Below are 15,226 nucleotides of genomic sequence, written 5' to 3'. Positions count from 1 at the left end.
GGAAGAGGAGGTTGTACAGCATCTACCAAGCCTCATCGGGTTACGCAGGAACGTCACTATAGAGTATCCAATTAGCGACGCACCATCAAAATGCACTACCGTCATCGGTCGAAACCAGCCTATCCAGTGTCACCTAGATCGCGATGGCGTTGATATCTCTGTCGCTAATCGCCTTCAATTTGAGTCTGGAAGCATCTTGGCTGCGTAGTCGTGTCGGAGTCGAGGTGGTTGCGCTGTGGCGGGCTGCGTGAGGGGCTTGCGTGACAGCATTTGAGGCGAGCTTCCCCACGAACCTAGCCCCGCATCTCCAGTAACATCATGGGTAGCTTTCTTTCCTCGCGAATTGACGACGCAGACTGGAAATCAGATGCCCGATATGCGATGGAGTCTGGAACATTTTGTGTAATATGTGGCGGCCCGTTCGATGTGGAAGGGGATGTGTATAATATCGACCCGAAGGAGATGCGCTATCGGGTTTGTTAGCCCGTCTCGTATTCATCCAGTATCTTCGTGCTTTCAACCTAACAACTACTAGTGGCTGTTCGAATTCCGTCTCCTTGGTAGTCCTTCGCATGTTCTTACTCATAAGGTGACTAGCGAAGAAGCAGAGTAAGCTCCCTTCCCCTCTTCTTATAGTCCATGCTCATTTTGTTCTAGACCGATGAATGCCTCTGAGAGTAATGATGTATTCCTCTCAGAAGAAGCTTGGTTCAGCATGACGGGTTCTGGCTACTTTCGAGTCGGTGATGCTGCCTTTGGAGGAGACACATGGTTTGACGCTCTCCGCGATGTTTCGGACACTGACACCTTGCTTCCTTTGCACGAAGCGTGCATGGACATCAGCTGTCGTGTAATCGAACACTGTCATGCGAAACGAATGCATACCGAGCCCATTTCAGCGCTTGCTGTTCTCAATTGCCTCCTACAAGAACGCTTTCGTAGCAACGCCCACGCCTCCTTCGAGATGAGAAACGATCTTCTTGACCTATGCACGGCTTCTGAAAAATATGGGCCTCGTAGTGTGATGGCTTTGACCAAGTTAGAGTGGTGGGGAGGCGAATACGAGGTACATACTCCTGAACGCTGCGCTACGGGGACTAACGCAATCCTAGAAATTCTATACTGACCCTCTCAATGTATCCACAATCACATCATTTGCCCTCAGTGTCCTGAAAGCTTCGCCAAATAGGAAGTTCGGTCATGATTACACACCACCCATAACACGAGAGCCTCATGGTATTGAGCTTTTACCGACTGAGCTGTTGGACCAGGTATGCAGTTATCTACCAGCGACATCAGTCATCAAAATGCACCGAGTATCGAAGACGCTCGCTCTGAAGGTGTCCTTAGATAACAGCTTTTGGCGTAATAGCCTCCTGGACGGGAGTTTACTCCCACATGTTTGGGATCTTGACAGAGAACAGCTCGGCACGCCCTTCTATGAAACCTCCAGCGATTGGAAAAGCGTAGCGCAGCTGCTAGCTAAGAGGAGGCTTCCTATCAGCGTACGAGACCGCAGATTAGATGGCTTGCCGAATGGTCTTTGGAATAGATGCAGGATCTGGAGCATCATGGAAGAAGCCGTCGAGCTTTATCTCTCTCGGTCAGATCCCAGAAGTCCAACTAATAGCGCTGTGGACGTCTGCAAGAGCCTCGAGCCTGTTGAAGCATGGCAATTGGAAGAAATGTTGGAAGAGTTTGAATACTAAGAACGGTACGCTTAAAAACTGGGCTTTCACAGCGATAGTAGGGAGGATAGTCCATCGATTGTAGTCAGACATACTACATTACGAGGAGACACCAATGCCGTCTACAATCACCAAACTCTCCAGGAGACACCCTAGTAGGTATCGAATACTACCTCCGTCCTAACGGCTTCTCCATCGCGGCAACAAACCTGTCCCAGCTCGGCCCAAACCCCTCGTAAAACCTCTCGCACGCGCTCGTCACGAAAAGATACTCCGCCCGCTCACGCAACTTCATCGTAACATTCTCGACCTCTTCTTCTGGAACAGAATGAACCATGTAACTAGTTCGAGAGCGATCATATGGCGAAGTCGCTAGCCAATTTTGGTATTCATCAGTCACATAGTATCCATATGATGTCTCGACCACGACCGTAATGTCCGGGCCTGGACTTGCGAGTTGAGCATGCACAGCTGTGCCAGGGTTATGGACCATCTGTATCGGTATCAGCAGGGATACATGTTGTACAAAAAAGAGATGGGCAACGCACGATCCTATCGCCATGAATACCATCGCACTCTTTCACTTTTCGGTCGATTGCGTCCAGATAGCGCTTTGCTTCCTTAGAATAGTGGTTCACCGTTTCATCGACAAAGATGCCTTCCATTCCCAGACCGGGATGCTCGTCACTTCTTGAACGTGCCGCATATGCGTCGATCTCTCCAGCGACATCCTGTTCAGGTCTTTTGCAATACCCCACCCGTACATAACCCACCGTCTTGACGTTCTTGTAGGCATTTAAGCGTGGGATTTCTCGGATATAATCTGCATTAGGCCACCACGGCGCAACACCAGGACCACTGCTCGGGTTGACGATAACCAGGAATTCGAGATTTGGATATGCAGAGACGCTAGTGCTTGTCAGTCCAACCGAGATAGGAATGTGGCCGGAGGAAATTTACGCGGCGTATAGTGGCTCCCATGCTCCTGGCTGGGGGTAGATGTATAGCGGCAGAATGATTTTTGACTCCATGTTTGGTGACGCCTATTCCGAAAATGGGGTTCACGAACAAAGATTTGTGTATGTGTTCACTTAGCTTGACAACAAGATGCTGACTAATCTGTCAACAACGACTCGTTAGCGCCAATCGTATACATGAACATTTTGCCTCCTTGCATAGTCAGTCTCATCATCTGTTTTTAGTTTCTCTCGTAAAAGAAAGTCCAACAGTGCTTTGATTTTCTACCACATCACATTCAGCCACTGCTCCCAAACCGACCCGTATCCAGCATATACATCCTCACTCAGATCAGTCACATGCAACCACTCCACATCTCTCCTCACGTCATCAACGATCTTCCTCAATCCCCCCGTCCCAAGGTCCTTCGGCACCGAATGAACCAACATCGCCCGGTCTTTCCTGTGACTCGTAACCCCATCCAACATATTGTGTAACCTAGTCTTCCTAGGCAGATCCTCATACGCACCTTCAAACACCACGGTCAGATCCGGTTTATACGCCATCAAGCCCTCATCAGGCACGCGGCCGGGATTCTGCACCACCATGGCCTTGTTGCCAAAACCCTGCGAGTGCCGCACTGTCGCGCTAATATTCTTCATGTACGCTCGTGCGTCGTCTGAGTATTGCCACGGCGTCTCGTCGAAGTATATACCTTGCATACCGAGGTCTGCGCTAACATCCGCCCACCCGGCATACTTCGCGATATCAGCACGGACAGTGGCATTATCCCTGGTTCCGCCTGTTGTGTTGACGTAGCCCAGTGTTTGCACGTTGGTGTGTGCGTTGAGGTTTTTGATGGCTTCGATGTAGACCCCCGGGGGCCAGACGTCGCTGCCGGGCCCGTTGTCGGGATTTATGATTACAGTAAAATTGGTGTCGGAGTATTTAAGTATCCTGCAGCTGTTTGTCAACGGTGCAATCTTTTTTGCTGGCGATGTGCGGGCGAGACTTACGCTGCATACATTTTATCCCAACCTCCTAGCTCCGGCTTCATATACAATGGTACCAAGACATTAACTGGCAGTGGTTTGATCAGTTTCTGGGGCAGGATGATACCGAGAGGTATGATGATCGCGAGAAGAAGCACGATTCCTAATGTTACTGCTAGTGCGAGCACACGGTCATCGACATCTTCTCCGAATCTTGCCTTCTTTGGCCTCGATGGGTATGGGCTCGCCTGTTTATATTGCGAAGACGTTGTTGATGTCGACCTGTCGTTAGAAGCGCACGGCTGAATTGGCTTCTCGGAGACAAGGACGGCTTTTTTGGGCGGGGTGGGCACTCGTAGGGTATTAACGCTTTTCCGGGCTGGATTTGCGCGCTCTGTCGGTGTCTCTGAAATCGTGGAAATGTTTGTAGACCGTCGTTTATTCGTTGGAGGGATCGCCAGGCCATATGGACTCGATACGTTGCGTAGTTGGGATGACGGCGCGCGCAAGTGCGTTTTGTACGTTGACAGGGCCTGGATGTGTGGGGTTGGTAGAGACATTGTTCCATTCAATCTCAGTTGATGTTCATGTACGATAGGTTCGAACATGTTGTGGTGCTAGAGGGTTGAGAGAGTGGCATGTTTGCATTCCTCGCTTCTAGGGTAACGTTACGCTGCGCTTTTGATAAGGGGCATTCCAAGGGAGGCGAACTATAATCAGGGTATGTAGTCAAAGTACAAAATAACCTGGAAATAACCTTATCTTTGATTTAAATACGTTGGACAACCGAAGCCAACAAGAAGGCACACGGTAAGCTATAGAAATGCCCTACCCTAGATCGTTCCAGCAAAAGATGTTCCAAAGAACTTGAGTATCACCCGACTTGTTCCAGCGATCTAACGATCTGCCAATCTTAAGAGTGCGGGTTTAGTATACAACCGTAAATCGGTGTTCGCGACTTCTATACCGCGACAGATAGGCTAACCACTGCTCACTGGTAGCAGTCAACATATCCTTCGCCGCCTGGCCCTCGAGAAGGTGGTACATTAATGGTCGAGGAGTTTCCATCGAAAGCGATCGATAGGGTGGTACCTGCTCGAACTCGAATTGAAACATGACGTTGCAATTCTTGCGCGCAAAGTCCAGCATTTCATTCTTGAACAGGACACAGAGAACCGCCAAATCGTGAACATTGAGCTTCTTGTCAAAGCTGGCGTGGATATGAATAGTCAGGGTGAAACCGTTCATTAGATCGAGCTGCCAGAGGGGGGTGAGTTGCGACCTTATGGCTATAGCTGAAGCGAGTGTCCATTCATAGCCCTCAGGGTAGGCAATGCTGACGCTCAATGACCGCATTGTACCCGTCGCAGGCGTCATCTCCACACTAAAGTGGTCGGTGCAAAGGAACGTTTCGAGGTCCGGTAATTTCACCCTACGTCCTACACAGCCGTGTTCGTAATACCACTCCACGGCTTCCTTCCAGAAGTCTTTATTGGCGATTTTCGAAAGATCTGTTATGAACCTCCATTCGTCACCGAAGTAGTTGGTGGCAGCTTCATGCGACGCTATGGGAGGGTGGTCGTCCAACCACAGGCTCTGGTATACCAGATCGCGTAGCTCACGTGGAAGTCGCTCGTAAGTAGCATTTGTGTAGTCGACCATTTGTTCGTTTTGGCGCGCACTATAGTAGTCAGTACAAAAATCTGGTAGGGAGGAGCTACTTACACCGTAGACAGGTATGAAGTCCAAGCATCATTTTGATAGGGGTCCGTTGCACTTGGTAGTCCACTCATCTTTCCGTTGTGTATGAAACTCGAAAAAAAGTTCGTTGTACGAGTTGATGCTGAGTCGAGGGCGAAAGAAATGTTGTAGTGATCAAAGTCTAAGCGGAGGGGCGTTTTGTGTCCTAGGGGCAACACTACCGCACAGGCCAAGACAAACGGAAAGTCCAGACATTTCACTCGTAGGACTTTTTCTGTTGCTTGGCCGACGTAACGCGCAGATGCATTTTCGTGTTTTGAGTAGACTCGGTCGCACCCTCGAGGTGTATCGAGTCCAGGCTGGCACAGCCCAGGCACCACCCGAGCGGAGAGATTGAAGAATATAATAGAAAGAACTTTTTCGGATGAAACGAATGTAAATGCAGTCTGCTTTGCCGCGGTTAAGATGTTTCGGACAGGAACGAGGTCGACGTGGAGTTACTTCGGAAGATATCTCTGCGGCATCACCGACTCCTGATATAGGTGTATATGTTAGAATGATGAAGATGAAGATGGGTGTGGGCTGTACACTTGATATAGACAACGGGGGACTGACTTGAACAACTGTCGATCGACAAACCCATGTATTCATGAACTCCAAGCTGCTTTACATGGCAACACGTCTAGTTTCCAGCAGCCTGATTCCCGTCAAGGACGTACCCTTTCAATGCTGTCACTGTCTTCTCTCCTAGTCGAAGAGATGACTATATCCTTTTGTACTCGTATCTCCCTTATTTGCGACGCCATTGCGAACATCTCGACATCGCTATCCTGACTTCCTTGCTGACGCGCATCTTGATTCGCCCTTGGCAGGTGCCTGCTTCCAGATACATAATCTGATCCATGTGTGGATGCGCCAGGTAGGGAGGACCGAAGCTGGTTCAAGATTGTGAACTCTGTGCGCAACTTGATCGCGTACACCGCGACTTTGTAAAAGCCTTGTAGGAAGAAGAACCCTGAGTAGCAAAGGCCCATCAAGCTGCAGTCGAGGATGATGATGAAGATGTTGACAGAGATCAAGTGCCGGAGGTGGCGGCGGGTTGTTTTGCGATTGGTGCCCAGGAGCGTCATATTCTTGAGGTGTGTCGCGGTCTCGCGGATGTAGAGTAGGCCGATCAATGTCTCTTGGACGAAGAAAGCGGCGAGCTGAACTCTATCCCAGATAATGTTCGCTCTTGAGAGCTTTGTGATCATTCCGGGGTGTCGCTTTCAAAGTCAGTAAAGGTGAGGATGTTCCTGTACCTGTACACTCACAGCGACCAGCCCGAAAATAACTGTACCGAGCCCGAAAATGAACGAGTTGACAACGATCATATAAAGTACGTAGTAACCGATTCGTTCACTCTTCAAGACCAAGTTCAGGCGCGAGTAGAGCACGACCGACTGTGCAACCACATAGGAACACCATGTGAGGTGGATGATAACGATGGAGCCATAAGTTTCCCAGACCTTGAAGTCGTTCAAAGTGATGGTGATGGAATGGATGATTATACCCCAGGAACACACAAGGCAGGCCCAAAAGTAAAGGCTGCGACGCCGCGACGCCCGAATACTGAGGCGGACGTTGAGTTCAGCGCAAAGGTACCATGCAATTCCCAGGAAAGCGGCAGCGGACATTGCCGTAGGCAGTGTAGTAATTTCGACTGTTGGGAGGTCCGCATTGTCGATACCAGAAGTCGTAGCGTCGGTCATTGTGAAGGTTGAGGCATGTCCATCAGAGTTTGGAAGGTCCCGAAGCGTTGGGATATGATATATTTCCCGTCTACCCCTTGAACAGACTGTCGCAGAAAACAGCAGTCCCTTTAAACATGGTTTCTGATAATGACCAATCTGTGGACTGAAGCGTATCAGTGTTAATGGCGAGATCCCAGGTGACCCTGTAGACCACGATACGGATGTCGTCGGCCCATTCCCCATTAGGGCCTCTCCATGGTTCTAGCACCTCCCAAGACGGGTAGAGAGCACATGAGCAGTAATCCTTCGCGATGGCTGAGCTAGTGGTCAAGGTGCAGGAACGTAGGATTTGTCGCAATAAGCGAATAGTGACATTCCGTTCCGCGCCCTGCGGCACTCGATCACGGATATGTACAGCTATGAGCCGTGTCACACATGAATGGCTGCCTATACTTGCCATGGTCGCTTTATGCTCCAGGCTCCCAGTCGAACGATGTTAGCTCAACGATTCCGCGTGACTTTGGATGTATTGCCACATCGAGTGTTGATTTCGAGAGCCGGATTCAAAACGCCTACAGTTATTAAACTTTTCTAGCATGGAAAACCCCAGCTGCAAATGCCTGAAATTGAGCATTAACTGTCCAATGAGACGTGAGGGGTCTGAGATTGCAGGCGCATATTCCTAGCGGCACGGCTGCTGGGAGGCGCTCCAAGGGTATTGTCAACCATTTGATAGTTTTGCTGTGCCATACAATAAGAGATTAGAGCAGAAGATGGCCTAGAACAGGGTCTTCCAATGCTCCCTATTGAGGTCGTGGGATAAGAAGTTGAAAGATAGACCTCGTTATGGAGGGGCTAACAATATTCTGTGAGGTTATATCGCCAGTCTAGCGCCAGTCTAGCGCCAGCGCTAACTTCTGGTGGTTCTGTCGGAGTTCCCCGCTGCTTCGTCCTCATCAATATCCTCGTCACCCTCCTCCGTGGGTGCATAGATACTCCCGACAGTGGCGTTAATCCCTGAGGCGTGTCGCATAGGGATGCGGCTTCTCAATAAATTCCGTGGTCTCTCGGCATTGCTGGGCATGTGACAGCGGCGAGGGCCAAGCACGTATTCGCGAAAAAGCAACAAGATTAGTGTGTAACTCTGTTCACAGAAAAGGAGTCGTGAAAAGGAGCTTCAATATCACTCTGAGCGTTGGAGCCTACACCTGGAGTTGGGTAAGAGCCAAAGTTTCCATCTACAAATTGGAGACTTTGCAGGTTCCTCACTATCTACTTTCACAGCTTTGGTACTATTTGCATACTGATCTTATCAAGCATATGCTCACGCAAGATCATTGATCTGAAATTCGTAGAATGTATACAGGATATCGAGTTGCTCAACCAGCTTCCACACCTTGCCAGATCACGCTTTTGTGGGGATTGGAAAAGAACTCATGCAGCCTGTCTACACTTTCGGCAACTCAGTGCATGTGTTTGAGCCTCCCAGGGTCATCTCTCCTCTTTCAGCTCTCACTTCTAGGTGGCGCCATTCACGCCTCCACCGCCATTAACACTACCACCGATACTCTCATTCTCCTTCCGACTGAGAATCTTCTTCGGGCCCCAAATCCCCGCCCTGCCGCCAGGATCCATGCTGCGCTCCTTCTTCGGGCTATTTTCCTTCCTGTCCTTCAGCCCAGCAACAGTCTTCAGGACTGGCAGGGCAGAAACAGGTGTCGTCAGACTACCCTTACTGCCACTCTTCCTTCCCTTCCCCTTCTTCCCATTGCCAGTCTCAATCCACAATCCGCCTTCTTTCCTCGCCTTACGCTCCTCTTCTTCCTTCTCCCTCTTGATCCTGAGTTCTTCCTCGCGCTCCTTAATCGCTTTCTCCTTTGCCTCTCGTCTAACCCTCTCTTCTTTAGCTTTCAACTCGACTGCCTGCCTCTCCTTGATCGCTTTCTCCTTTGCTTCGCAGGCCTTCGCAACCGCCTCCTGTTCAAGACAGGCTTGAGCTTCGATATCCGAGCGTGCTTCCGCTTTGATGCAGGACCAGCAGGGGAAGTAGGACTTGCGGGGTGAGGGGTCTTCGCTGATATCGGGGCACACGGTGTTGGAGAGGTAGCCCGGACGGCACATTTCGATGTAGAGTCGGTCGGAGACGTGCTTGCACGTGTGGTATTTCTTCCAGTAGAGACACATGTTGGCTCTGTGTGTGGTTAGGCCTTGTGCGTGGAGCTACGTAACGTGAGCTTCTACCTCGTAGAAGACTTTTGACAAATAAGTAGTGGCGTGGGATGAACAGGGCGAGGGGGATTGAGGTTTGAATGTGAAGCGCCTCGAGGTGAAGGTGAGAGGTTTGCTGCTCAAACCGGGTAGTTAGGGCAGGCGCATTGGAGGTGAGACAACAACCGCTGAGGGAGGAAAGAGCGCTCGACGTTGTGAGCAAGAACGCCGTCCTCACACCAACGTCATATCTTTCCTGTGTATGTATTGCAGCAGGGATTGTCTACAAGATTGGAAGGGTTGGTGACCATCTGTCCTGGCCCAGTCGAGATGTCGACTCCATTTTGCGACGAGAGGAGGGAACTCGCAAAAGACACTACTTGGTAGGATTTTCTTGAATAAAATACGAAATGTTATGGAAATATGAAAGGGTATATCCATCGCCTGTACGACGACCACTTGTAAAACAAAGAGGAACAGTCAAGGGTATCCAAACAAACCACACCCTGAGCGATGCCCATTTCAACGCGAACCACCCCAGGAAGCGCTGCGTAAACGATGCCTATTCGAATGTATATGAGGGGAGAGCATGTGGAAAGTCACCTCGAATTGGTCTATGACCTCCTCGCCTGTCGATGTGATGTCTCTGGGCGCGCTCCGCGATGTTCAACCTCGGTGATGCGACTGCCGCCCATCTCCTTGATCTTGGCCACCAACGTTTCGGTCTCATCGAGCTCTTCCATATCATCACCGCCCCCAAGGCTCTTCCCAAGGAGCAAGATGTTCGGTACTGTTCTCCGGCCAGTCGATTTGGCCAGTAGCGCTTGCAGCTTCTCGCCGAGGGGGTGGAGGTCGAGCTCGACCACGTACGGCTCGGGTAGGATGCGGTACTTCTCGAGGAGGATGTGCTTCGCTTTCTTTGAGTATGGGCAGTAAGATTTGGAGAAGATGATCACTAGATAGATGTTAGCGTTCGTGCGGCGAAGAGCGCTCAATTGTAGCGGACGTACTTGGGCTCTTCTTCAATATCAAGTTCAGCTCCGTCTCGACCTCGTGAGCTTCTGGTGTCTCGTCTTCTTTTACGATGGCCTGATCTCGCGATCTGCCCCCCTGTGCAGCGACGCCAGGGACCTTGTCTCCACCTAGCTTGACTCTGCCTGCAACACCCTTCTGATCATCCCCCTCAATGGCTACCTTCTTTGAGTCGTACTTCTCATCTGCTGCCTTCTTCGCTTGATCCTCTGCTGCCTTCAGTCGCGAGCCCACGCCGTCTGCGTCGCGTTGCTTCGCCGCTTCCTGGAATTGCGACTCTTGTAGGGCTTGTTGTGTTTTGGTGTAGAAATCCGACCCATGTGTTTGATGAGCTCCTCTCGATATGTAGACTATGACAATGATTGTGATAAGCGCGAGGACAGCAATGAGCCTCATGCGACGTTGCGAGGGCATCATGGCAGCTCGATGTGGGTCGTGTGATCGTGGGCGAGCGCAGTGCGAGTACTCGTAGATATATGCGTATTGATCTCGTCAAGCTGTAACGTAGCCTGAAGTTGCTGGAAACGATATGAATTTGACTTATTTGGCTTCGTGCTTGTCGCCCAAATGCGTGGAATTGGTCAGGTTTCTGTTTGACGTGGATTGTCGGGGAGTAGCAGAAGCGAACGGCAGGTAGATGAGCGTACGCAGCGTATTAGAAGGATTTGTGTGTGTATCCCTGCGACTAGAAAATGGACACGACTGCTTCTGTAATATTGAGGCAGTGCGACGGTGTGCCTGAGTTGGTCGGTTTGTTAGAGCTTTTGAGGAGGAATGTGGTGATCCTGACGACCGGCGTCATGCCGCCTTCTGCGGCCTCTCCACTTTATCCCTGTCACTTGACCGCAAGGCCTCCACTCTGAACCGCGATATCGTGCCTGCCAAGCATTGAACAGCCCGCCTTATGTGGGCTGGGCTCGACTGGCCTTATTCACATTTCTTCACATCTATTCACATTGTCTGCATCATTGCGGCTGTGCAGCGGAGCGCCTTGCGTCTTCGACAAAGAGCCCCTCGATTTGATCGACTCCCTCTTGTCCTCGATATGTGACCTAGTCCCACCATGCCGGAAGCGAGGGGCAATACACCCTACGACACCATTACCTCCCGTACTTGATAACTACGCAAAATTAACCCGGTTCTAGGCATTATTCTTGTGACTTGCGTGCTCGACTAGAGCACAAACAGTCCACGGCATAGACCTAATTCCAGTAGGACTATGAGGTGGACCATCCCTACCAACTCTTTACAAATACTCCTCCTCGTCAAAGTCGTCAAATATCCAATGCTCGTGCAACCTCTGTCGTTCCTCCTCGGACTCAGCTGCCTCAAGCGCATCGGCTTTCAGCTTACGTTCCCGTTGCTTAATCTCATCATACAGCTCTGCAGGCACCCATCCCTCAGACCCGATACCGACCGCATCTTCACAAGCCTTGAGCTGCTCATCTGCCTCGACCTGTGCAGCATCTAAGCGCAAACATTCGCTCACCTCATCTTCCGAGAAGAAGATCGGGCAAGGGGGCTTCGTAGCGTTTCTCGAGCATGAATTGACGATATTGGACCATTTCTTCGTCAAATTAACCAGATCGGCTTTGAGAGTCACGTTATCGCCTTCCCAGTAGGAACCCGAGTGATCAAAGAGTTTGCGCCTCAACGTGCTGAACTCGTAGTTTAGGGCGTCATAGTGCGTCGGGTTAAGCTTTGCCGTCATAGCGACATAGAAGTAATGAATTTGACGCCGGCGTAGAAGTTCGACTTGCTCGGACTGCTTCCTTTCACTTAGCTCGTTGAAATCATGTGGTATTTCAGGGAGTGTCAGCGATTCTGAGACGCTGTCGCCGTAGTTCTGAAGACTGTTTGGAATACCGCATTGCAGAAAGAGCGGGAGTATTGCGCTGTTTTGCCAGTCGATTAGGCCGGTAATCTCAAGATCGTCGGAGATGAATATATTACCGGGGTTGAGATCAGGATGTCTCAGCGTTGGGCGAGTAAGAGTTTCGTTCCCGTTCGGTGTGAGATAAGGCACGATTTGCAAGTATTTCTCCAGACTGTCCATATGCTCAAAGGGTGACTGCTTCTCATAATTGTATATCTCTCGGTGCAGACGTTGGAAGGGGTGAAGCGGTCGGCCAAACTCTTTCAAATATGCAATCTCCTTCTTAGCCCCAGCCGTAAGAACCGCAGCTGAATCCATGTCTTTATGGTATTTAGTAAAAGTTACTGACTGAAAATGAAGTAATTCAGAGCAGGAGGAGAAAGTGAAATACAAGTGCAGGGTTAATACGTACATGGTCCACGATCAGTCTGGATGTCGAGTCTTTTCCCATACCAGAGGCGGAGTCTTGTGTCAGGACCAACGCAAAAGCCACTGGCGCATCCAGAATCGACGACTGGAATATCAACCTTGTTGCACTCTACTTTCAGGTCCTTGTTATAGTATATACTACCGCTTGCCGGAAACGGGAGAGCAAACAGTCGTGATTCTAACTCCACAAGTTTGGTGACGACGGTAATTCTAGCCTTTTCAGGCAGGTCAAACCAGATGTCGCCCAACTTCGTTCCGCGAATACGCTCCATAAAAATGTATTCGGTACCAGCAGGGTTCTCTGATGTGGTCGAGTAACTGTAGACCTTAGGTACAGGTAGGCCATGTGAGCGTAGAAAATCCATCGTCGCGACTTCGCTAGCTACGACCAAATGCTTCGGCTCGGTAACCAGATAAGGGATGCGTCCGACGAACTGATAGCCATCATGCATAGTAACTAGGAAAGTTCGGTTGAAACCCCCTTCAGCAAGCTTTTCAAACCGAACCACATCTTGCACGTTCCGATTGACGGCTGCGGCCGCGATGCGCTTGAGTTCCGATACATTGAAGACACGTCTTCTTTCAGAACGCTTCTGGGCGTCATTCCAACTGCAGGTCATGGTCAGTAGTAGGGATTGACTGAGGAATAAAGGGTCACACACAGCCATCGCCCCGACGTGTATTCAAACAGCTCAGAAAGTTGTTCCCTTGAGTGGCCAGCCAAGGAACGAGCTGATTCTGTGAAGGGTTTCCTAGCTCTTAGGGGTGTAATCGTTCGTGGAAAGGGACGGTAGGAGGAACGAATAACCAACTGGCTATTTAATTTTCGAAAAAGCGCCATAATATGGTCGCGCAGGACCACGGTAGGAGGGTAGCGCAGAAAGGAGGATCGATTCGCTGCGGCGGATCGAAGGGCCTGTTGGCTTACTAGTACGCCAATCTCAGTAAATACAGGTACTCTTTCAGTCCCCTAAGCCTTGAGGTAGTAAGAATAGTAGCTTACCTAGTTACGTTCGCTGAGTGAAGCTCTACCTGGGCAGGGGCTATACCCCAGAATTAGGCTCCCCAAACGGGCATAGTGCTAGCTTAGTCAGAAAGTTGCCCTAGCGATTTCCAAGGTTAGCACGACCTGTCCCTTGGTTAGTTACCTAGTAGCAATGCAGCGCATTAACACATATAGAATCTATAAAGTCCCTATGATCTGAATTGTTGCCATCTACTGACTTCACTCATCGGCCCAATTTAGTACGCCATGTCAGGAAAGAGCGGCGGGCTCAGTGTGCTCCTCGAACGACCACGACCGAGTACATTGCAACAATTCATCAAAGAGCCCTGCATATTCCTAGCAAAGAAACTGTATAAGTGGCGTTGGATTATTGGTTTCGATCCTATCAAACCCATCGCTATTGTCTGCATCTCAGATACGCACAACAGTCAGCCATCCGACATCCCTCCTGGTGAAGTCTTGATACACGCGGGCGACATAACGCAAACCGGCACCCTAAAAGAGATACAGACGTCTCTCGATTGGATCAACTCATTACCACACCCCCACAAAGTACTCATCGCCGGTAACCATGACATCCTTCTTGACCATACCGATCCACGCGCCGATCCGGTCGCAAACGCGTCCATCAACTGGGGTAACATAACCTACCTTGACTCTGAGTCAACGACGATTTCCTGCACCAACGGTCGCGAACTCAAAATCTACGGCAGTCCTCTCACCCCACGCCATGGCAACTGGGCGTTCCAATATCCGCGCAACCAAAATGTGTGGCACCATAAAATCCCAGCAGGCACAGACATACTTATCACGCACGGTCCGCCAAAAGGCCATCTCGACGCAGGTTACTTTGGATGCAAACACCTACTTGATGAAGTTTGGCGGGCGAAGCCTAGGTTGCATGTGTTTGGACATGTGCATGATGGGCATGGGATGGAGTGGATACAATTTGACGGGTTGCAAAGAGCATACGAGAATATAGTCATAGCCGGTGGAGGACTCTGGAATCTTAGCCGAGTCGTCTTTGAATTCCTTCGTGCTCACTCCACCCCCATAAAGGAATCTAGGGTGCTTTTTGTTAATCCCGCTATCGCCGGAGGCCTCCGAGATGAGCAGAGACGACCTCCAATAACTGTACATGTGTAAGTTCAATGTAGTATTAACATACTTCAAGCCTTAGAACCATATATGAGGATTGTTCTTCGGTATCTGCGAGCAGAGTGCATCCATTTGTGTGCATCCTCGCTAAACAAAAATAAAAATTAAACAAGTCTATACTTCATGGGCTTGCCGTAAACCTCTAAACTATCTATAACGGTTAGATCACTATATTAGGCCTGGATTCATTTTACCCCGGGCCCCTTCAAATTTCCAAGCTTATTTGTTAGGCTAATTCGCTTTCCAGGACACTGTCTCAGCAATTTCTTGCCCGGGAATTTGAACGGTCGGGCTACAGTCTTAGGCCTAGTTTAATTCTAGTCCTCATTTTTCAACTCCGCTCGACTTTCACTTGCATTTGACTCCAGATGTGGTGCTGACGGTTAGGCTGCTACAACGGGCCTAGTTTAACCCCAGTCCTCTTGGCCACTCCGCTCTCAATGTCG

At 50.1% G+C, this 15,226-nt stretch overlaps 8 protein-coding genes across 8 annotated transcripts; 2 read left to right on the top strand and 6 right to left on the bottom strand.

Annotated features, from left to right (window-relative positions):
• Positions 1-318: 318 nt before the first annotated feature.
• On the top strand, positions 319-1,709 carry K460DRAFT_281861 (uncharacterized protein; the record flags this gene model as incomplete). The annotated part of the gene is made up of 4 exons (XM_040928528.1): positions 319-474; positions 536-609; positions 658-1,066; positions 1,113-1,709. 4 exons carry the CDS (start codon positions 319-321, stop codon positions 1,707-1,709), a joined length of 1,236 nt encoding a protein of 411 aa, XP_040789069.1.
• A 148-nt stretch (positions 1,710-1,857) lies between these two features.
• K460DRAFT_377687 (uncharacterized protein) lies at positions 1,858-4,197 on the bottom strand (the record flags this gene model as incomplete). Its single annotated transcript, XM_040934998.1, has 4 exons — positions 1,858-2,181; positions 2,237-2,597; positions 3,012-3,602; positions 3,662-4,197. 4 exons carry the CDS (start codon positions 4,195-4,197, stop codon positions 1,858-1,860), a joined length of 1,812 nt encoding a protein of 603 aa, XP_040789068.1.
• Positions 4,198-4,404: 207 nt separating this feature from the next.
• Positions 4,405-5,696, bottom strand: K460DRAFT_125108 (uncharacterized protein). The gene is made up of 2 exons (XM_040926647.1): positions 5,363-5,696; positions 4,405-5,318 (listed from the first exon to the last, which is right to left on the bottom strand). The coding sequence occupies exons 1-2, from the start codon at positions 5,428-5,430 to the stop codon at positions 4,565-4,567; spliced, it is 822 nt and encodes a 273-aa protein (XP_040789067.1). The 5' UTR covers positions 5,431-5,696; the 3' UTR covers positions 4,405-4,564.
• A 349-nt stretch (positions 5,697-6,045) lies between these two features.
• K460DRAFT_377686 (uncharacterized protein) lies at positions 6,046-7,089 on the bottom strand (the record flags this gene model as incomplete). Its single annotated transcript, XM_040934997.1, has 2 exons — positions 6,046-6,603; positions 6,652-7,089. The coding sequence occupies 2 exons, from the start codon at positions 7,087-7,089 to the stop codon at positions 6,046-6,048; spliced, it is 996 nt and encodes a 331-aa protein (XP_040789066.1).
• A 1,500-nt stretch (positions 7,090-8,589) lies between these two features.
• On the bottom strand, positions 8,590-9,255 carry K460DRAFT_377685 (uncharacterized protein; the record flags this gene model as incomplete). The annotated part of the gene is made up of 1 exon (XM_040934996.1): positions 8,590-9,255. One exon carries the CDS (start codon positions 9,253-9,255, stop codon positions 8,590-8,592), a length of 666 nt encoding a protein of 221 aa, XP_040789065.1.
• A 638-nt stretch (positions 9,256-9,893) lies between these two features.
• On the bottom strand, positions 9,894-10,725 carry K460DRAFT_286430 (glutaredoxin; the record flags this gene model as incomplete). Its single annotated transcript, XM_040928888.1, has 2 exons — positions 9,894-10,234; positions 10,290-10,725. The coding sequence occupies 2 exons, from the start codon at positions 10,723-10,725 to the stop codon at positions 9,894-9,896; spliced, it is 777 nt and encodes a 258-aa protein (XP_040789064.1).
• An 832-nt stretch (positions 10,726-11,557) lies between these two features.
• Positions 11,558-13,457, bottom strand: K460DRAFT_285570 (phosphotransferase family protein; the record flags this gene model as incomplete). The annotated part of the gene is made up of 3 exons (XM_040928829.1): positions 11,558-12,507; positions 12,600-13,225; positions 13,279-13,457. The coding sequence occupies 3 exons, from the start codon at positions 13,455-13,457 to the stop codon at positions 11,558-11,560; spliced, it is 1,755 nt and encodes a 584-aa protein (XP_040789063.1).
• Positions 13,458-13,815: 358 nt separating this feature from the next.
• K460DRAFT_367262 (Metallo-dependent phosphatase) lies at positions 13,816-14,895 on the top strand. The gene has a single exon (XM_040933546.1). It carries the CDS (start codon positions 13,869-13,871, stop codon positions 14,766-14,768), a length of 900 nt encoding a protein of 299 aa, XP_040789062.1. The 5' UTR covers positions 13,816-13,868; the 3' UTR covers positions 14,769-14,895.
• Positions 14,896-15,226: the final 331 nt, after the last annotated feature.

Source organism: Cucurbitaria berberidis, assembly GCF_010015615.1.
Source record: "Cucurbitaria berberidis CBS 394.84 unplaced genomic scaffold K460scaffold_3, whole genome shotgun sequence".
Classification (NCBI taxonomy): Eukaryota; Fungi; Ascomycota; class Dothideomycetes; order Pleosporales; family Cucurbitariaceae; genus Cucurbitaria; species Cucurbitaria berberidis.
Note: the sequence above shows the minus strand (reverse complement) of the source record. Positions and strands in the feature narration are given on the sequence as shown.